This window comes from Apteryx mantelli, chromosome 3 (genome assembly GCF_036417845.1).
Source record: "Apteryx mantelli isolate bAptMan1 chromosome 3, bAptMan1.hap1, whole genome shotgun sequence".
In the NCBI taxonomy this organism is placed as follows: Eukaryota; Metazoa; Chordata; class Aves; order Apterygiformes; family Apterygidae; genus Apteryx; species Apteryx mantelli.
The window spans coordinates 32090814-32114112 of NC_089980.1; the positions used below are offsets into that span (position 1 = coordinate 32090814).

The 23299-nt window shown below is 34.9% G+C and overlaps 1 protein-coding gene across 2 annotated transcripts in view; it reads left to right on the plus strand.

Moving 5' to 3' along the window:
* The window catches only part of GPATCH2 (G-patch domain containing 2), a 131914-nt gene extending 109083 nt beyond the window's left edge, over window positions 1-22831 (plus strand). For both annotated transcript variants that reach the window (XM_067293055.1, XM_067293056.1), the window contains exons 9-10: window positions 5909-5991; window positions 19099-22831. In XM_067293055.1, coding sequence (XP_067149156.1) covers window positions 5909-5991; window positions 19099-19268 — 253 coding nt within the window. In that variant the 3' untranslated portion in view covers window positions 19269-22831. The remainder of the gene's footprint in view (window positions 1-5908; window positions 5992-19098) is intronic.
* Window positions 22832-23299: the final 468 nt, after the last annotated feature.

The following is a 23299-nucleotide window of genomic DNA, read 5'->3' on the forward strand; positions in this document are numbered from 1 at the left end:
CTCTGGGCATTCAGCTGGGGACCAGAGGTTGTGCCCACGTTTTGACCAAGCTGTGTGCTACAAGAAAAAGAAGAAATTCAAGATTTACAAGCAAATCTTTCCTAATAAACTCCTTAGCCATTGGTTTCAAATCTCTTTTTCCTCAAAAAGAAATGTCCCTTGCATTTTTCAGTGTAATATTGTAAAATCATCATTTCTTTTCCATAGTTGTACTGAAATACATAACTGAGGCAAAGATTAGAAGTACTGGTTATGCCAAAGTAGTACAGAATAGTCTTCTCAGATTTACAGCACCATTTGGTTAGTATGTGTATTTAATGTGGCAGGGAGTTTAGTGTTAACTTTTGATTAAGTCCATACTTCTGGAGACTCAGTCGAATGGAAGTGCAGAATTTTGGGTTCATCATATCTAATTGGATAATCGTGTAACTGGACATTTAGAAGTACCTAGATAACAGTGTTTAATTGTGTTTACCTCAAAACTGTGTTCATAAACTGCATTCCATGGACACAGGTGGTCTTGAAGCCGTCTTCTGCCACTTGTGGAGATTTAAACAGGTATAATAAGAGGTAAAAGTACATGCCGGTTCTCTGTTTAAGTAGTGCTAATGGATGCACTTCCACTGCCAACCAGACACAGCAGTCCATGCTTTTTCAGCCATGGTATAAGTGAGACAACCTGTACTATAGGTCCAATCTGTTTAAGGATCTGAGAACCTCTTCTGTGGTATCTTTGTGTGAAAGATACTTGAATTGTGGGAGGTTTCCTCAGGTTATGTTTTGTTTTTGTAAAGTTGAGAGATAAGACTCATTTTCATTTTTTTAACCATTTTATTGGCTTTCTTTTGTGTTATACAATGGTGAATTCTATTTTTTCATTTTTGTGTGCTGTCCTGAGCACTGCTTCACATACTCCCTACTCAATTACACTTTATAAGAAATTATCAAGTCATTTCAAGCTTAAAGTGAGTTGCAGTCCTCACTGTGTTCTTTCTTCATTCTTATGTTCAAGTCTATTTCATATCTATTTCTATTTTGACTGAGAACTGACAGTCATGGTTACATGTCTGCTTCAAAATAATCCTCTCATGTCCCTTCTAAAATGCAAACCAATCAACTCTTACATTATTATGATCTCGTGAAAGAAGTTCACTTATAAACTTATCAAGCCTCTACATTAACTAAAGCATTCGATGATGATAAAATTGAAGAGTTCTACAGCCATCTGCAGGAATGCATTGATACTGTGGCAGAACAGTGTGCTACTGTTTACAATGGATTTATTCCTCAGGTGAGAGAGATGTTAATTGGAATATAATGGATAGGCAAGTATTGATCATTACAATTCATTTAATTATGATACAAAAATCAAGTCTCCTTGAAAACATTATTGCCTTATATTAGTATGCAGCACAGTATTTTCCAAATTAGAGTACAGAAATTTAATAAATATTAATTGTTAAACAAAAAATATAAACTCTTCTACATCTGTCTTTATTAGTAATCAACACTTTTATGCATTTTTAGCACAAACAGAAAACACTATCATCACCTTCATTACTCGCAAGTAATCTTTGCAGTGTCATAGAGGTACAAAATGTAGTCTGTCAAATGATTTGACACTGCTGAAATATACAGGTTTTTAAAGGCCTAAATATACTAAGGGATGAGATTAAACTTGTATTTAATGGCATTGTACCAATGGCACAATTACAATGCTTTAACAAGAACGTCTGATATCCAATAAAGGATTGTAGCTTGCAAGGAAAGTGACAGCTGCTAAAAGCAGAGAGACAGTAGAGTAAGATGATCAACACACATGTTGTTACAATGAGAAATGTAAAATAAACATGCAAATGTTTTGTTTTGAACCCACTAATACCCAGAGGTCCTCTAAATGAGATGACAGTCTCACTAGTTTAGGCCATCGTACTAGTGCATATGAAGCTGCCTACTATATAGCACTGTATCTCCCTGGCATATTTCTGAAGAGACTGTGAAACAGCTAATCACAGGAATTATTGGGTTTGATTAGGGTTTTGGGGGGAGGAGGGGTTTTTCTACACATGGGATGGTAGTAGTTACAGAAGCATGCAATAAATCAGTCAGTGAGCTAGGACTCGTGTTCAGGAGTATCTGCTGTCCTGCCCCCAGTTTAATGTATTATGGTCCTTCTCATTGACTGGACTGGTGAACTTTTAACTCTGATAACAGCAAAGGTGATAATTGCTAGCAATAGAGTTAAACAAATTAGGAACTGCTTTATGTGTTCAGTGGTTCACAAGGCGGCTCTCAATTAAAATAATACAGCTAGGGGTTCCTTCCCAGAACGGAAGTCTGTTTGGGGGACGTAACCAAACAGTCCTTTGACCACAAGGGTCAGGTTAGATAGAAAAATGGCATAACCTTTCCAAGCCATTTGTAATAAGCTAATGTGTATTTGCAGAATAGGCGCTCATCAAAAATATTTGCTTACTGAAAATATAAAAATTACAGAAGAAAAAAAGAGTTTGCACTGTGAAGGCCTGGATAGAATTTTTTAGGAAGTTTAAAGAGATATTACCATAGACATATAACCATAGTGAGAGCACTTACCCCGAGGAGAAGACACGATAGGGAGACTATTTAAGAAGGAGGTAACAATATTTCTGTCCAAATGAATATTTGTCACAAGTATGCATAGATACTTGAGAATTATTTTTTATATCATCACTTCTACGCAGAGGAGAAAAGTGCTTGCTGGAACAAAGCTACTTTTATTATACTTATTATTTTAATGGAGGTTTTTTGTTATTATTACCAGACTTCCCTAGCCTGTCATCATTTTTGAAGCTCTTATTTACCAAGTAGAAAGGAGGATCTAAATACAGTGTGCAAGATGAAAAATGAATAAAAGCTGACAGTAATTTTTCCAGTGCTTTTGTTTAATATGTTGAGGCATGACACGACAACAACAAAAAATTCTTGGCCTGATAGTGTAAGTTCACACCAGCCTGGCTTTTGCGGCCCTCTTATTTCCCTCTGCCACAACTTTGCCACTGCTATGACACTTGCAGGCCTGCTGCACCATGGTGCAGCTGATGCCCTGTCCATGCTCATATTTTTCTTATTGACAGTGAGCGTTCTTGCCAAACGCCAGGGACCACAGTCGCATCTGTTTGTCTCCCAAGCTTGTCTGAGGCTGCTTGGGAACACTTTTTATCCAGAGGGCAGCTTTAACTAGGACTAATACTCTGAAAAGCCTCTATTTGTAAATGCATACAATGAGGCGACAAGTTCCTGTTGTCTTTCCTTAAAAATTATTCCATTTGACACTGCTTGCTCCAGTCTCTGTCACCAGCACATCAAAAGCCAAGTTTTCAGGCAAGGTGGTCTTAACAATTTTTATTTTTTCCCTAATAAAATGCCTAGTTTCCCTCCAGAGCACTATTTATAAATGATAGCTGGAAGCAAGCTATGGATAAGTAGAGAGACATCAGGCAAATAGCTTTCCTCCTTTCTATAATCCTTGCTATTCTGACTTAATGCTAAGAAACATAATGCTGAAGTTAGCCTGACTGAGGGTTGGAGTTCTCCCTACTTTATAGTACCCCCATTACAAGCATTTCAAAATGTACTGTGCATGAGGATGTGTTTGTTTTACAGCTAAAGTATAATACTTCATTTCTTCTGACTTACCAGTTCAGGAATAGTGGTAGTTCTGGGTCTGTTTCTCTTTAAAAATGTAGCCTTTTGTGTTTCTGTGGTCTGTACCAGCAGTGTGCATCAAATGTTAAGACCTGGTGAAACTAAATGCTTCTGTAGACTTGGGAGTTAGCCTGATGTTTGATGCTAGTGGCCGTAAAACTGAATTTGACAAAGCTTAATTGGTACTCTAGCATATTGTTATTTATTTGTGGCATATAGAATTTTTGACAACAACAAAGAAATATCCACTCTCACCTTGGCTAGTGATCGGATTGTTGTGCTTTGCAAAGACAAATGATTCATTTATGCTGAAGGAACAAGGCTGCCTTTCAGACGCTCATTGATTTTAAATTAAAAAGTAACTGCTATGTTCTACATGAAGGGTGACAACAATAACAAAGTAGTCCTTACTTAGTGTTATTTGTTGCAACTCCATTCTGTGTGCCTAGAGGAAAAGTGGGGAGACCCAAGTACCATAATCTTACAGATCAATAATCTAGATATCTCAATGTAGTGTAACAGATAATCAATTCTGTGTAAAATAACTCAAGCACTGCTAGTTGTTACTCCTGTAGCTCAGGTCTGCAGGTTCAATTGCCTGACTTTATTAATTTTTATCTTTCATCCTTCTTGTATTCCTGGAGACTTTCTCCCTTTTTCATTCTGAAGAGAAAACGTAGTTGAATACCGTTTAGCATATAATTTAACACACAACTTATTTGGCATTTTTAATAAAAATGTTATATAAATTTCTTATTTGTTTTCTCTAGTATTGTTTTTCCCATATTTTATTTAAATATTAATTTTCTTCATATGTACAATAAATTCTGAAAGAATTGCCCAGACTTGTAAGGAAGAAAGTCCCTTTTAAAATAAGAGAGTTAAATAGCAAGTGCTGAAATAGGGATTCGTTAACTGAAGCAAGAGTGCACTTCTGTGTAAAGCTTAAATTTCTTTTATTATTTAAATAAATACACTGAAGTATTTCCATGTTAATTTACTACATCTCTTTTAAAAAGAAGTGTGTAGAAGATTATATATACACTGTCATCTTTTTCAGCAAGGCATTGTTTTCATTCTTTTACATTACTGAGCAGATCTCAGTAGTGTCTCAACATACATGATCGTTTGTTTTTCGTTTATTTAGCAACACAGCTTTAAAAAGTTTATAAATGCAGTAAAGGATAGGTCATATATCCAAAATGAAACCGGGTCCCTTGAGCGAGAGTGTATTACTATGCTATAGTACACTATCAGATGCAATTCGCTGCTTCTAGTTTTATCAAAATTTACTACGTTACTGTAGGAAGGATCACAGTTCTGAGTAACATTTATAAACTCCATAATTTTACTATGTCTCCATAAATTACTCTGTATTTTCCCCCTTCTGTTCTAATGCTTTTCAAAAATTCAGACCACATATCTTCTATTCTACAGGGACTGCATATTACTTTAAGAAAAATTGTAACTATAATTCTCCTTTAAGAGTTTAAACCAGATTATATGCCAAAATTCCAGATTTGGAAATTCTGAATTTATCCTTTTCTGTGGTACTTGACCATATATAGTTGCTATGGTGCAATAAGATTTGCTTGTTTGCTGTCTTCTACAGCTCCACCTTTTCTTCCAGTCTTTAAGCTCATAATTGTTTAGTGAGTACACAAGACTCTGTGCTTCCAATATGTCATTTTCGCATCTTGCTAGTGAATTAGAAAAGGACAAATTGGTGTGCAACAAGTTTATTTCACGTACCTTTGAAGAGCTCACTGTTTCATGCTCTCATTCATTCTTCATCTTACCTTAAAAGAAATTGGTAATATTTTTCCTGTAATAAATGTTGTTCTGACAGTTAGGCATTAGTAGCCAATTGATAACCTACCAACAATATTGTGATCTCTGTAGATAATTAATCTTAGCTATTTTCCTGTCAGAAGCAACAGTGTTTTGTTTTATGTTGAGCTAGAAAGATTGCCAGTTTTGAAAATTAAAAAGCATTCCTTTTATATTATTCATTCAAGTAACAATTTATGATGCTACATTTAGATACTGAGCGCTTGTCAACAAACATAATTATGCTTCAATATAAACAAGATTGGTGGCTTCACTGTGCAGCTTCATCTTCGTTGAGAATGTTTTGATATAGGCTCAGATTATACAAGCTGTGCATTTATGTGGTATTTTCCTTCCTTTGTTAATAGTTTTCTCCTATAATTACTTGCAGACAAACCAGCGTACATTTAGGATCGTTGTGTATGGGAGACATCAAACGGAGAAGGAAAGCTGCTCCCCTGCCAGGACCCACAGGTAATCAATTTCATGGGACAGAACACAAAGCACAAGATGTTAAATCTTTAAGTACAAAGCAGTAGGTCAGTGACCTGGAGAAATGCTTGATAAATTCAGTAACTCTCCAAATAACTTCGGATCTATCCTATCCTTATTTGTTAATGGAGAGTAAGAAATAAAGAGACTCTCTTAATTTTCCCTCAAACATTTCCAATTTCTAGACTTTTTTAAAGATCCTTCTTTCTTTAAAAAGAGTAAATCTTTTTTCATATACTGAGAATCACAGACACTAAAGATTCCTGCTTATGTTGGTTCAAGCATTACAAGGTAGGAAGAGCTAAGATACCTTCTTTTCTGTGAGGAAGGCATATGCATGCTATAAGTATCATGCACAGTACAGACAGGATGTGAATTCTTGGGCAAACAATTGAAAATGTGGAGATAAGGCTGTGAAACAGTTTTAGAATTAGTGCTGTAGGTTAAACAGGGAGCACTGCAAGCACATTTCTGAAAGATTTTTACAGATGCGAGGTCACAACTATTGCATGCATTTTGCTGATGTCACAGCTGTGAAACAGCTTTTTCAATACATAGCTGTGATTTATAGGACTCTCATCAGTTTGTTTATATTAATTATATATGTGCATACTGGAAGGATTAGATAGTGTGTGTCTCTGAGATTATTTATTTATTTATTTATTTATTGGTAATTTGTGAGTCTCTGGATTGCATATGGCAGTCGTATATCAATTATTATAACAACATATCCTTACACATACAGTTTTTCAAATGCATTCTAGGTAGATAATCTTTAGAGAAGCCTAATATTTGCATTCCAACTGAATTGCCCTTTCTGAAATTTCAGTGTTTCAAACCTCAGTGGCAGAAACAGACCAAGAATAATATTAAAAATGTTATTAAAGCACCTTAGTGGCAGCAGTAAGGAAAAAGAGAATGTATGGGTCAGATTCTAAGACTCTGAACATATGTGAAGTGAGAAAGAAAAATACTTAATGGCTAAAGAGAGGATAATGTAATTATTTCTACAAGGTGATTTTCACTTCCCAACTTTCAAGTACTAGAGGACGTCATTTTGTACTGAGAGGGTATGAAGTATCATGAAATTCGTTTTATTATTCATTTTACCTTGGGCTTTCAGCGTTCAGTATTTTATTTTAAAAGCTGGCTACCCTGCGTAACTTTGCAAAGGCAATAGTTTGATACTAAAGCAAATATTTCATATGGTCATTCACTGTTACATATCCACATCTTCACAGTTTTAGAGACTGCTTTTCCCAAAAATTTACCTTTACATGGTGGATGAAAGAGAGTAATGGTGGGTAAAGGTATCATATGAGGTATTTTTAACTAATGTCCATTTTTTATTTTCAAGTTCAAATTCCACTTTTTAAGTTTTGTTCTGTTCCGTTCCGTTCTGTTCTGTTTGTTCTTATAATATAAAAGGTTTTTTCTACATTTGATCCATGAGAATTTTTAAGTAAATATAAACTTTGGTAAACTTTGAATAAATTTGTACATATGGGTAGGTAATGTATAACATTTTGTAAATTATTACAGTTTTCTCCATAGCTAATCTCCCCACAACTAAATTATTGTTTATCCATTAAGATGTTTGTTTGTCTCTGTCAATATTTCATCTTACGAAGGGAAGAGGGTTTCCTATAAAAATGCAAAAGCATTCGGAAAGCTTGGATTAAAATGAATGACCATTTCATTAGTGGATTCTTTTCCTGTCAGTAGCATTAGTTAAGCAAAATGCAGGGACAGAACTAGATTTTATACATAAGAATTTGTAGGAAAACTTTTTTCTTGAAAGCAAGAGAGAAAGAAAATTATATATTTACATGAATGAAGATTGCAAACTAAAAGAGCCATTGTGGGAATAATTTCCCTCCATTTTTAACCACATAGTGAAACCTGAAAGGTTATCTGTAAATGAGTGATTAATTGTAAGCTTTTTCTTGAGCTATGTGTGCGGCAAATTAATAGTTTCACCTAACATGAGCCAATTAGATTTTAAAAAAAAAGTATTTTATTTTCAAAAACTTCATCTGTATTTCTTGAAAAAATGACATTAGTAAATTAATTCCTGTAGCACTTTGCACAGTGTTGAAAATGGTAATTTATATGTTTGGATTAAGTACTCCCAGAGAAAATGACTGGTGATATAATTAAATATTGAAATATGCTCTCTGCTTTTGAGACTCACAAGGGTAACGCCTGCTACTTTCAGACAACTTACAAAGCTATGGACTTCTGTAGCAAGCAGTCTTATTGGTTAAACATTTATTAATTGTGACAAGAACAACCAATTTATTTCAGTACTCTAGCTTATTTACTGCTCTTTCACCTTTGTATTTTGTATTGAAAAAGTAAAATGAATATTGATAGAGTTAGATATTGATTTCTAAATTTGTAGCCTGTTCTCAGCCTGGAGTCAAAGTCACATACCAATAGGTTTGTGTATATTAGTAACAAAGGATGTAGATTTACTTGTACAGCAATGAGAAACTATTGAAGCAGGAAAGTTTGAGCAGCGCAGAGCATTTTATAGTTTGAAAGATGTCATCTGTAAAGGTGAAGAAAAGCTGTGTTGAAAAGCAGTGAAGAAAATACAAGAAATATTATTAGATATGAATTGTTACCAGCTGACAGTAGAGAATCTAGTGTTCTATTCTGCATTTTTACTGAAATAAATTTTCTGGTTTATGGATGCTTGATATAGTCCCATTTGTGGATGCTTGATATAGTCCCATTTGTCTGCCACTGACCTGAGGTAGATAATTTATCAACTGAAAAAGATACTAGGAGAAATTGTTTACTTCCTGTGATTTAGCTTAAGAATTGAGTATTTTACATTACAAACATCTACTGTTTTTGCACGGCTTTCTCCATGTAATCAATGTTATTTCAGTGATTGTACAGTCAGATTTGGGAAAAGGTCATTCTCAATGACTTTTTGCCCTTTCTGACTACCTCTGTGGTAGTGCTATTTCATATGACACCCTGACATACTTCATTGCAGTAATACAATGCCCTCAAGTTTGTATGAAAACTTCCTAGACAAACTAATACGTTATCATAGAAATACAATACTGTGCCCATCAATAATGAAAATGATTAATAACAAAAAATATATATATACATAAGCAAAAGATCATTCTCTACGAAGTACTCTTAATACTTGAAGCACATGCATAGGGAATGTTTATAATAATTTCAGTGAATACATTAGATTACCAATTATATGTCTCATATCAAATCAGTAGGTGCTTCAGAACTTCAGGTGCCATTTTCATACATTGAATTTGCATTTACCCCAATTCCTTTCCTTGCAATTGCCTGTCTTCTTTTGTACAAGTCTTATCAGTCAATCAACTCCTGTTCCACCCCTGTATCCTCTTAGATTTTTTTAAAATAAGAAACCTCTAAATCTTATTCATGAAAAAAAATAATTTTCTTTGGGTACAAATTCTGCTTGACATCTAGAGGATGTTATTAACTTAATTTACAGAGTGTAGAAAGTTTGATCCAGAATAAAAAGAATAAGTTTTATTTGTGTGCCTGGTAAATAGCCATTTATTTCTATTTGAAAACAATCTTTTTGATCTGATTTTTCACATTAGCATGCTTCATAGTTTGGAGCAGGAGTGACTGACTGAAAGCTTGCAAAATCTGATTTTAAAAGGAGAAAGTTGTTTTCTAGTTAAAATGCAGAGGTTGTATAAATAAAATATATAAATTATTGTGCAAAACATTTTTGGGGGTATCTTAGCTAATACTGATTTTTTTTTTTGCAAAAGCAAATTTCAAATGTTAATGTCTTTATCAAGTTGGCAGGTTTCATGCTACACTTCAGGCTGGTGCTGTTTGAAATGACCATGTTATAAATCTCATTTTAAAAAATGTGTTTTAATGAAAAATATGACAGATTCTTAATTATAGCAGAAATACTGAGCACTGCTATAATGCCATCATGACTCACTTTAACAAGGTAATCAAAAGGGTACATGTTTTCATTCCTTTTTAAAAATTGCCAGTGGAACAGCTAAGCAAACTATTTTGCTGATGCTTAATGTGTCAGTGATTAAAAATCAGTCCTGAATATCTGCAGTACCAAAATGATGATTTGAAAAAGATTGTGATTACACTGTGATAACAGAGGTGGCTGAGGCTACATTTGTGGTGAAGGTCAACTTACTGAGCTAGTTGCAGAGAAAGGGTAGAGTTTTGCTTACTTGAATGAATGAGCAATAAATTTCCAAAACACTAGACAAAACTATTTTATGCCTGCTTTTCTTTTGCTTGACTCACTGCTTTTCCATCTACTAAATATACAAACTCCATAGACAGAAATCCCTTTTCTCAGACCAATATGACACTTGCATGAGTTGTGAAAGCGTCTTCTTTTTGCGCTGCACTATTTCTTATCCTTAGTCTACCAAGATTGTTTTCAGGGTACAAAAGCATATCTGTTTCATAACTCAGCCTCTGGATACTCTTCTAATTCTGCAGCAAATTGAATTCTAGGGACTTCTTTCTGTTGCTTCTTTTTTTCTTCTGCTACCATATTGTTTCACTAAATCAGTTTAAAAATAAAAAAAGATCACAGAATGCCATACAATATTTGAAACTGCTGTCCCTGCAGAGCAAAAGACTTTTCATGTTGAGCTGAGGTTATTTGTTCGGGCGGGGCCCCTTTGGTATAATCATCGGAGTAATGAGGAGAGTTCAGTCCGAAACTTCAGAAGATCCACAATGCAAGAAGAACCAGAGAAACCAGAGCTTACACAGTCAATTTGCTCATGAATTTCTTGTGATGTAGAGAAAAGCAGTAGAAGAGAAGACAGTATTCTTCAGACTCTACACACAGCCAGTACAGCCTCAAGAAGACACCTTCAGGTTAATAGAAGACTGTACTTACTTTTCCTGCGTGCTGTCTTCTACCTAAATGCAGAAGATTCAAAAATAATTCCCCAGGTGACTCTGAGACTCCTTCCTACAGTAGCTGTTTCTTTCTCATTGTGGAAACAGTTCAAACTGTCTCCTCTGGGATTTTCAGACTTCACATTCAAGAATCACAAGCCATCTTAACAGAGAATATCACCAGCAAAAGCGTCCTTAAAGACAACATATAAGAAATTTCTGCCAAAAAAGTCTAAACCTGGCTTCCCCCCCGCCACCAATTCCAGAGATATTTCTCATTAGATGTTATACGCATGAAGAATAACTTGTCTGTCAGGTTGCTAGAGAGTTAGAATTCCCCTTTCAATGAAACTGAGAGATGTAGGAATACTCATCTTCCAGATCATTTATGTGCTCTGCAAGTTCTTCTCTTCCTCCACTAGGAAGCATAATAAAATGATTCCCCATAGACAGGAGCCATCTCCATTATAGATATTTTTTTTAGTTTTAGAACTCAACCAGCAAAGGACACAGGTGCTGCAGATGTTACTTTTGCCATTTTGCTTTAAGCTGGTGACACAAAAACACTTTTCTTATCAGGAAGATGTTTGGGAGTTAAAATCTGCAAGGAGTAAGTATGTGCACTCTCTATTTATTTATTTTTTTCCTCCAGCCAGTGTAACTTCTTAGTCCAGCTCTCCACAACAACCTCTCAGTTGTAGGGGACTAGTTATTCTTTCTCTTTTGGGAACAGGGAGTGCTGCTGCAAATAGAACCAGCCATAGCTTATGCAAAAATCACTTTTCTTGAAGGTTTGTTAGCCTGTAATTTACTTTTTGAAGAAGCAAAGAGGCTTATGCAGTAACTTGATAGCTTTATGCAAAAGGGTTTTGCCACTTCAGAGGAATAAAAATAACTGTTTAAGATATGAGAAAATATTTTCATAGTGTGAGAATATAAAATTAATGAATTTTCAAGTTTCCAGGCACAGGCAAGTTTAGATTGCTATTTTCTGTCTTTCTGTAGAAGCTCTAGGAATGATAGAAAGGTTTCTGATAAAAGCTGTGATAGATACCCATAGTATTAGGATTTCATAAAGAAAATGTTTGCTTTTGCTTTTGCTTTCCAGTACAAAGAGAAGAAATTTTGACTTTTTGATTGTTAGAGAAGTTTACCTTTCAACATTTATCTTGACATTGCCAATGCTAATGTAATACCTAAGATTTGCATTCTGATGTCTCCATTACCAGTAGAGAGACCGTCAGTAAGCATTGTTTGCTTATGTAAGTGACAGGATTACATTTTTAAGAGAATTGATAAGAGTGAGATCTGCGGCCAAGCAGTTCACCAGATGTGTCATCGTGTATATTACTTTCAAATGGAATGGGGTAATTCAGTTTCTTCACAGACCTTCCTTTTGTTAGAAAGCTCTCCAAAACTAGAGTCATCTAAGTCCTTTTGTCATCAGTGTCTTAGCCAAAAGTCTCTTCATTTTTGTTCTTCGCTAGAATTCATTACTACGTACTACTTTGTAAAGTAGTCTCTAGTAGTATAATAGATAGAGGTCCCAATAAATAGAGAAATAGTTCTTCAGCCTGTAGTAAAAAATATGCAGATGTATTTGCCTAGTTTTACTGAATTAATCTATATCCTTAATTAAGATTAATTTGACAGAAGACAGTACTCCAACCACCTAGGCGTAGGACAGGCAGCAGAAGTGCAGTTTTACCTCTGGTATAGTAGCAGTCTGTTTCAACTTTGTCTTGGACTAGGCAGAGAGCCACAGTAATGTGCATGGTCCTAATATCCATTTAATCCTTAATCTTTCTGCTGAAATTAACAATAACTGAGCCGTCCATTTTTGAGAGTTATTACTGTAATTTAAATCCTTTCCCTCTAGGATTTGGTGTAAGGTTGAAGTTCTTCTCATAAAGGTCATGGGATGCTTATCAGAAGGGAGTGATTTTACCAAGTTTTGAGGGGTTTTAAACGCAGCTTTGGAATGTTTCATAGGGGAGAAGCTTCTTCAGAAAAGCAGTTCAGTGACAGTTCTGTCACCACAGACGAGGAGTAAAACTGACCCCATTTGGACCCAAGTGAAGACAGTCTTAGTTATTGAAGAGATTCCTTTTACCTGAAATAAACAGGATTCTAATACTTGCGATTCTTTCCAACAAATTTTCATAGTAACAAAGACTGAATAGGTGGAAGAACGCACTTTACCCACACCACAGTGTAGTCTGGTAAAACATGAAAATAAAATACGGACTTTTCTTCTAGGGGGAGGGCACTGGCAAACCCACTTCCAAGGGATCTGTGAAGCTAGATGACGAGATAAACCAGACAGTTCAGTGTCTGAATTTTCATCAGTGTAGTTTTTATATTTATACGTTTGGGAGGGTTGGAAATGGATTTTAATTTAGGATCTGTACTGCAGGAAAGCATACCTCTACCCATGCTGCATTATGCGACAATTCCTTTAATATGCCTAGCAATGGGGCAGTAGGAATGAAACTCTAACAACTCAGACCTTAACAGAATTCTGCTAAGGTTGCTGGGTAAATATGGAGGTTACCAACACCCACTGAGGTCATGACTCTGTATCCTCTCTGCTATCTTTATCCTGCTAGCTGGAATAAAATACAATGCAAGCAGACTTACCTGAACTATAATCATTCCAATGTTGTTCTTTAGATATACTCTTAGGAAACTCAGTATGAGGGATGTCTAAAAATGTAATCTCAAATATTTAGCTAAATAATATGGCATTTTCATAACTGAATTTGTTACTATTTTTTTTTAGATATACACCCATAATATACTGAATTCTGAAAACCACAGCAGGTACTGATTTTAAAGATCACAATATGGCTGTCAACTGTGCTCCTGATGACTCTACAATCATCCAAAACAGTTTTAGGAATATAAACATATAGGCATTATTCTGATTCCCATTTTTTAGTTACTGAAAATTGACATTAAAAAGACACAGTATAGCAATTTATTATTTTGATTACATTCTTCATAAAATCACATTGTGTATCAGGATCAGTTCCTACTGTTCTGCAGTTCTGAACTCATCTATCTAGTGAGGAATCAGAAAAGAAAAAGAATAGATGGAATATTAAATGCTTTCAGAAAATAAGGGGGAAGTGCACTAGCTTTTAAAGTGAAGCAGCATGTATCGTTTCTCCTTCCATTGGCTGTTTATCCAACATCAATACGACACTTTAGGAGCCAAATTACTAAACAAGCTGCCAATTAGGCTTGCAGTCAGCTGGATAGATTAGTGGCTAAGAGAGGCAGATACAAGATTTTCATCTCTTGAGCCAATTACTCAAGTGAATTACCATCCACAATGTTCCTTGGAAGATTTGAGGTAGAAAGACTGACTCTGCTGTGATAGACATAAGTGAGATCCAGGGTAGGGGGTAAGGGTTAGCAGGCCATGTATTGCAAAAATTACCCAAGCAAAAAGAGATCCTTCTAGGAAAGGATTTAACGGATTTAAGGCTGCTAGGAGTGATAGAAGAGGAAATAATAGTTGTGGTGTGTTCTGCAAAGACATTGGTGTTCTACCCACGAGTCTCAAACATATAAAAGAAAGATGAAAGGCCAAGACTATATTTCTGTACAGTGTCATTTTCTCACAACTGTTTAAAAAACATTTTCTTAGCATCAAAAACAGTTTAGTGGCCAGAGACAAAATTACTTCCATATGACTTCATTTGTTTCCTATGGCTGAAAACAACAACAACAAAAATTTTGAAGCATTTTTTTATATGATTATTTGGAAGATTGAGCCTAGTTATATTCTGATTTTATTTGCCCTAATATCAACCCAACGTGCTTGATGTTAGTCTAATCCAAAAATTGGACCATATAAATAAATATTGTCACAATATTGGTTAATAGGGTCACAGTTCCATTGTTAATCTATAAAAAACAATAGCTTAGTTGGTGAGCTTTTAAGTTCTTTAGAAGAAGCATTTTGCAAGTAAAGTGAAATGGATCTTCGGATCAAAACTGTGCATAAGCTCATTTGTTTCCCACTGAGACTGTTGTACACTAGTGTAACATTGTTGCTTAAATATGAAGCAAATTTAAAACCTGAACTTTTGCAAGCTGTTGTATCCAAAAATGATTAAACAGATGTGGAGCCTGCAGCAGCATTAGACCTCTGATCTGATTTTAGCTTACAGATGGAATTAAATTAACTCATGGCAATCACTGTAAAATCAAGGGTATGGCACTGAATGCTAGTGTACTGTTTAACCAGGACATACCTGTTTCAACAGCTGTTAAGAAAAAATTACATGCCTTTATTTTTCATTGAAACCTGCTTTTAATGCCATGATAAATATTATACCAAAATAAAATAAATCTGATGAAGGGGTTTTTTTTGTTTTTCCCTTCCCAATTTGCCTCTTTCCAGTCGTAGGTTCTGTTCTCCATGTACATGAGGCCATATGCATAATAGAGACCTTGAAGAGAAGTGAAGGAATTTTACAGTGCTATCTTTTCAAGCAAGTTACTGTTCCTTCAGTGTTTGCACCTCACTTGTGTAATGGTAACCACTCCTATAGGTAGACTATTCATCTGGTAAATCAGGAAACAAATTATTATGGTTGCTAACACATTTTCAGTCTGTAGAAAGAAAAGACTCTGCACATGAGATTCCTACAAATTATTAGTATGGAGAATTTCTTGTAAATCGTGCATGCCCACCAACCCTTTTACTGCAATATACTTAGAAAAATGTATCACTGTTTTTTTTTCTGATTTTGCATAGTTATTTTTTGTGGGAAAAAACAGTGGGTTGATTTTGTTCTTGCTCCTGGGTGGGTCAAGACTGAACACATCCCAGAGGTAGCAGAGCCCTTCACAACGCCAATGTGCTTGGACCATTCTCTCTAAAAGGACCTACTGGCTGGTCCAAGAAGTGCCATTGGTATGAATTAAAAACTGAACTTGAAGATGAATATTACAAGGACAATTACAGCTTTTAATTAGAAAACAAAAGCCCAAAGCACAGGAATTGGGGATTGGGGGAATAAGAAAGTGTAGCATGGTATTTTTAAAAGCTCTTTCCTGTTAGGTGTATAAACAACAAACTCAGATTTTTTTCTGATTGCTGACTGGTCATGGAATGGAGGAAAAGGACAGTTATAAATACAGCTATCCATATTCTTCTGATTCAAGTAAAATATGTTGCATTGCAAATTAACATTCCTGCAGTTTTCCTCAATCATTTGAAATATTTTAAGACAGACATAGATATATGTTTATATAAAAACTGACTATACTGCAAAAGAATAGCCTGGATATATTAAATCTCTTTAAAAATTAAAATACCAACTATCCATATTCATGTCATTTGCAAGAGAGAGTGGTTAGTCAAAGTACACGTCTATAATATGGACGAGTTATGGGGCTTTTTGTTTTTGTATTTTTTCTGCTGTTCTACAAAGCCTCCAAACTGTCTGGATAGAGTATACTGTTTGAGTGTGTGACCAAAAGTGAGTTGCGAAGCCAAGTTCATGGTGCGTTTTGCTCTTTTTTTTTCTTTTTTTTAATAACTTGGCTAAATGTAAGAGTAAAACAGAAGGCTTCAGGGGAGGTTTTAGTGTTCTTATAGGAAATAGAAAAATATGTACAGTGGAGGGAAAAATAATTATACTATACATTTTAGAAGTACTTAAATGTCTTTAAAAACAAAAAGTATTCCAATTATCCTGTCAGTCAGAGAAAGAAAAAAACATGTTCGGCTGCTGCAAAAAATTTCAAAAATAGAAGCATCAGTTTATTAAATAACACATGTCAGAGTACAGGTTGTTCTTTCACATATCTTTTTTGTGAGGTTGCTCTGTTTTGAAAATTGAAATTCATATAGAAGGGTACATATTTTACATGAAAAAATCTTTGAGTTTTTCCCCCGAGTAGACTGATAAAAAAGTTGTTTAATCTGTCTCAAGCTATGCCTTACATACTATTCCAGCAGCATTTCTGTCTTTGTCTAGGCAGAGTTATGAATAGTCTAATATTTCCAATTCTTAGAGGTCGCGATATACTCTTAGATATATTGATACACTATGTATCGATATACTATGTGTGGTATTGATATGCTATGTATGTATAGTATTGATATGATACGTATAATATTGATATACTATAATATATCTTAGATGTAAATATATACTCTTAGGTATATTCTTAGAGGTCATGGTATACTCTTACCATTGTTCTTTCCTGCTTGTTGGATCTGTTGGTTCTTCCCTTCCAAGTCCCCACCCTTCCTTGTTCCACACACGCTGGAACCACACTTCATTTTTTACCATAAGTTGTTATGAAAGTGGACCAAAACACCCTCCCAGGACTTTAGCTGTGATGTGTACCATTACTTTTGTTGACTGTAGACTTTTTTCCTTCTATTTTTTGAGCTAGAAGATATAATTAAGAAGGTCCCAAAGCCTGCGTTGTGTATGCCAGGCAGTATAAAGGACTGGTCTATATGAAAATTGTCTCTGCCTGTGTGGTCCTGAAAAGAAAAGAAGTCTTCGTCATTGAATTTTGTGCTGGTCTGTGCAAGAGGAACCCTCTTAGCGACTGGACCCACTGATTTAAAATCCTTTATTTTAAGTCTAGCATTAAGCATAGTTTCAAACCAGTATTAAAGGTTGCTTTCTGTCAATGCATTTCCTTTTTCTTTGACTCAGGAATTGAGATACGAGGAAGCTGTCTGTTTTTTAGGTAGCCACTGCTTGACTGAATATAAACAGATATATAGTGAATAATACTTGAGTACTGTAAATTTGTCATCACAGTCATCACAAGGTTTTTAATGTGTACCTCTCATCTTGAACTTCCATCTGTGTATGCATTTTCCACTGTGGGTCTTTGCTTTCTTTTTGTGTATGTTAAATGAGGCTTTTCAAAAGTGCTTGTTCAACTTTTGTTGTGTTCCTGTTTAGTAAGTTAATATAATGATGAACCAGCTGCTTGTCAATGGTAAATTATTGATTGAAGATAGTATAGTCTCCAAAACCACAAAACTACAGTCTCCTCCTGCAGTATTTTTCAAAAAACAGCAGGCTAGAATAAGCAGGTAGAAAGTTAAGCAGCTAATGTTTGGAGTCTGGCAAGTAGTGTGGTTTTTTTGGTGTATTGTTGAGGGGTTTTGAACACAATTTAAAAAAAATACCCCCAAAACCCAACTGCCTATAACTGTTTCTGTTACTGCAAAAGCATCAGCCTTTTTTAAAGTTTTTGGTGTAGTGTAACTTGTAAGTTTTACTGCTAATTCTTGAATCAAATATCATTTATATCCCTTATGCAAGACAGCTACATATGGGAAAGATTTCTCCAGTATCATCTCTGGAAGCTTAGCTTGAGGAGTTTAGCTGAGGGGGGGAATTTGTCATTCACATTTCTTTATGCTGCATTCATAAGAAAATGAATCCTTTACATTAACACTTGCAGTCCTCAGAACCTTTTCTGCAGAATGTGCGCAGCGTTTTCTCTTGAGATCTCTATGGTACAGAAGGAAAGCTGACAACAACATTAAAAGACATTGAAAATACTCGAAAGTGTATGTGCATGTATTAAAAGTGTAAAGTGCATGTATTAAATCCCTCTGATAGCTTTTAATAAAACCCAAAAGCAAGTAAGGATATAGCTGGATTTGAGAATACTGGATCACTTGCTTCTGTAGCATCTTTAACTGCTTAATCAAAAATGATTTGTTGTGTTTTGCTGAAAGAGATCTGCTTGAGTGTTGATAAATACTGATAAGAATAGAAAGATGGTCATGATACTATGATGTGCCTCAGCTTAGTAACTGTATAGAACAATAAATTCTGGTAATCTTGTCTATGAATTGGTAGACTTGTGCAGGGGGGTATGTGTTCCTTGAGACTGACATAAAATGCTCTTTTGGAATATAAAGGATCTGCCGCAAAATTTGTAATGCTTTAAAACTGAGCTAGTCTTTAAAAACATAAAAATAAAGCAAAGCCTTAGACTGTACTATTTAGAATCATATGCAGTCAGGAGGGTCAACATGTGCAAAGACAGCCTGTTCTAGCAACCTATTAGATGAATTAGGGGAATAAGAAGGTTTAAAGCTTTAAGGGAGATTATCCTGCTCTTCTCCACATGGCAGACAGTGCTGATTAATGCTGTGTGTTTCTTTAATCTCAGGGTTTGTAGGTGAAAACACCCAACCAATCCCAGAAAACAACATTGGAAACAGAATGCTTCAAAGTATGGGCTGGACTCCTGGCACAGGCCTTGGACCAGACGGCAAAGGAATAGCGGAACCAATAAGAGCGATCCAGAGACCAAAAGGACTCGGACTTGGGTTTAGCTGACAGTAGTGCACTCTGGCTGCCAAATAAAAATCAAGATCAAAATTAATTTTAAAAGACCAAAAAAAGGAAAAAAAATGCAAACCTTCTATTATTCTTTGTGATCAGAAAATCCAATTATTCTTCTCTCAAAGATCACTGAAGTCTATGTGCTTCACATTATCTACACCAGCTGCAAGGTACAGCCACAGTGACAAAACCGGCATATGAATCCTAACTTTGTAATGGTGCTAAAACATACAAACACTTGTACTTTTTTATTTTCTGTGGTCTTAAAGTTTGTACTAAGTATAAAATTCAGTATATTCACTCATTCTTTTCATAAAAGCTTCTGACACAGCAGATTTTAGCATTTAGGCAAATTTTTTTTTTGCAAGTATAATTTTATCTCAAGAGTCTTGATAAGATTTGATATCAAGGAAAGTGGAACTCTATACAACTACTGTGTTTTTCCCCTTTGCAGACAAAGTTTCCAAACTTAATATTTCTAAAGATTAACAGTATTTGAGTATAAGCTAATTGACTGTCATTTTACCTATAAGATATACATTTCCCACTGAAAGGTGTTATGGTATGCAATTTTGTATAAGAAAAGCATGAAAAATGACTTTGTCATCTAGGAATGCCATTCCAACACCATTATCTTGCAATGTATCACTGTCTTCCATGTTCAAGCTCCAAAGTAAATCTTTTATACTTGTTTTTACATTTACAGGATTATCTTTTTTCAGCAGATATTTTAAAAATGTAAAGTTTATTCTGAGTTTGGACTTCTCTTTATATTAATGATCCTCAATGTGTCAACATTTAAGAAGAGCTTCAGCTTTGAACCCGCAATTTGTGTTTCAGAGACAACTGTGTCTTGCAGTGTTTATTAACTGGGTTTTGGTGTATTCTGAACAATGCAGTGTTCAACATTGTGGTATCATTTAGTTTGTGATCATGATGGTGCCAGTGAGCCACAATCTTTAAGGATCGTGAAGAAACAGAAAAAGCACAAGGAGAAGCATGATTGGGGTGGAGGGAAGGAAAGAAAAAGATACTTTGGTGGCATCTCACAAATCTAAACCAGCAATTTAAAATCAAGAGGGATCATTAAGTGTTTTAATCAGTATCTAGTGTCAGCACAAGTAATTTCATTAAGCACCAACCAATCAAGCTGCTAGGGTACTATTTGTCTGCAGTATAAAACAAATTCCACTTTAAAATTAAATGATAGGACTGAAGAAGACTGTTGTTCAGATGGACTAAGGAGAAAATCCTGTCCCCACTGTGATAGCTGGCAATATTTACATTGACTACAGAGGGAATAGGATTTCTTTCCCCAGTCTTTTTTCTTCAAGAGGAGGATCTTTCCCCTCCTGTACTCTCAAACTGCATACACAAAGATGCTTGCAAAGATAATGTTAGGATAAGAAGAGCGCAGCTTCCTATATGTGGCTGTGAAATATAATGATGAATTTTAAAACATGTTTTTATAACTTTTCTTTTTCTCTCAACTTCACCAATTTTTCCAGAAAAATAATGCTAGGAAAACAAAAAGTAGCAGCATTATAGTATTGAATTTGTTTAAAAGAAATGTCTATGCTTTCCACTGTGAGTACTGTCATTTTGGGAGCGTTCTTTCACCATTTATATACTGTAGAGTGACAGGTTAGTGCCTAATGTTATTTTTAATTATAGGTGAATGCACATATTTTCTGAGTTTCAGGAGACCCATTTATTACTGTTTAAGTACATGTTATCATGGTGTGGTTTTGCTGTTTGAAATTATAATAAATTGTGAACAGACTTGGTATTTGTAATCAACAAAGATGTACTTTTTATGGAAGGTTTTGGAGCATAGCATAATGTGAATTAGCCACTTCAAATTTCTCTTCCACAATTAATCTGAGTTAAATACATTGCATATTCAAATAATTTCAGCACCACGTAATTGCAGTGGGCCAAGAATGTGGAATTCTGCAGTTAGTGGATGTATCCATCTCTGTAGTTGTTATTTGTAATAAGGAATTAATGTGGAATGTTGTGGAATGCTCCCATTCTTTCAATGCAAAGTGCTACTAAGGTTGAATTCCAAAGACTTATTTGTATTGCACACCACAGTCAAAGATTCCTCAAAATCATTTGCAAGATGTGATTTAAGGACAAAAATTAATCTTTATGTTCTAGTTGTTCTAGCAGTATTTGCAAAATTATAAAGAAATATTTATTCTCTATTAAAATTCCATTGTTGTGTTTTGGTTACAGCACCTACATATTATTGTTCAGAAGTTCTAAGTATGGCATATATAACGCTGTTTGAAATATTTTCATGCAATTTACCATAGCAGCAGTTCTTCAAGAAATCAGTCTGCAACTGGAAAAGTACTTGAAAATATTTCCTGTTTTGAAACAATAAGGGGGGGAATAATAGAAACATTTTGAAAGAAACACCTCTTTAGTCCATTCAGCTCTTTATTCATGCACTCATACAGGTACACTGATGCAGTCAACCCAAAAAAACAACCTTAACGGAAGAAGTATTCAGTCTGATCAGAAATCAGAGCTAGAATATTATAACTTTTTGTTTTAAATCAGTCTATTAGGGAGAAATTGTTAGACATTAAGACTAGTCAAATTGACTTCACTGTAGAGATAAAAACACCCTGTCTGTTTTCCAAAAGGTATTCTTATAGATGCCACAGCTGACAGTTAGCTTCATCTGTTAGAAGCTGTAGAAAAAATGATGTTTTAAAATATTTTAATATAGTGTTTTGATATGTTTTTATGTTGCAGTAAAGTTTCCATTCTGGCTTATGCTACCATTTCCATTTCTGTTTTTCCACATCTCACAGCAGTGTTTCAAAGATATTCCAGTAGTGTAATTTTGCACAGCCAGAGCCAGTGGTAAGAAACAAAGCAAAAATGCATTGTGCTTTTTCTTTTTTAAGTCACTGCAATGTTAGTTGGCTTTGAAACAGGTCAAAATACTTAGATTTGTTCTTTAGGTTTTTGCCTTAGCTAACTTGCAATCATACTTTGACCATCTGCTGTAAAGCTGCCTGTCATTACTTTAAAATGCCCACACAAGTATTTTCAGGTAATAACTCCTGCTAGCTGTGACAATGAGGATTTTTTGCCTATATAAATAAATATAGGATCATCTTGTATCTAAAAGTTCCCATCATTCACAAGATTCTTTCCATTTAGGTGTTTGATTAATCAGTAGCTCAACAGTTACCATAATATTCTGCCTATGCAGAATGCTTAGTAAAAATAAAACAAGTATTATCAGCATTGCATTTTGCTACATGTTCCATTGTATCTCAAAAGTTCTGTGAATTGAGCCATTAACTGTTAATAAAAGAAATATATGAGCAGTTGCTGGCAGAATCTTATTTTTAAAACAATATTTGTTGGAGTCAGAGAAGCATTGTCAATATGCTTATTTTAACAAGTTTGTCCCTGTATTTGTCTTTCTGCAATTAAGGTCTGTAATGGGTGTAGAATGGCAGTAAATAGCTAAATAATATGTATAGAACGCTTTGCTTTAACAGCTCAAATACAAGATGAAATAAAATAAATAGACTCCATTCTTCATGGGTTTTGTATGTTCTTTTCTTTAAACTACCCTTTTTAATAGCATTGTTACTGCTCAGGTGAGTGCAAAAACATGCCGTTTCTGAAAATGTAATTAAGGTTGCTAATGTCCTATGGCAAGTAGATGTACATTTTGCTAATGTTATTACACTAAAGGAGTTGTACCTTTTTACTAGTACCTCTTTTCTAGGTTAGTATTATCCAGCAGAAAAAGTTACACCAGAAAGTCAGGAAATGCCTTAAGATGCTTGCAGTACTTTGTTATCATATTCTTCTGAGACTTTTAAATACAAGTTTTCTTCACTCTGTAAGTATGTGTATACTTTGATAACTGATTGCATGCTTTCTCTTCAAGCAGTTCTCCAAAACCATCGTTCCAAGGAAGAGAATTTACACAAACCTCGTTTTAACTTCCATCTCTCCCCACTCCCAAAGCAGTTTATTAAGGTACA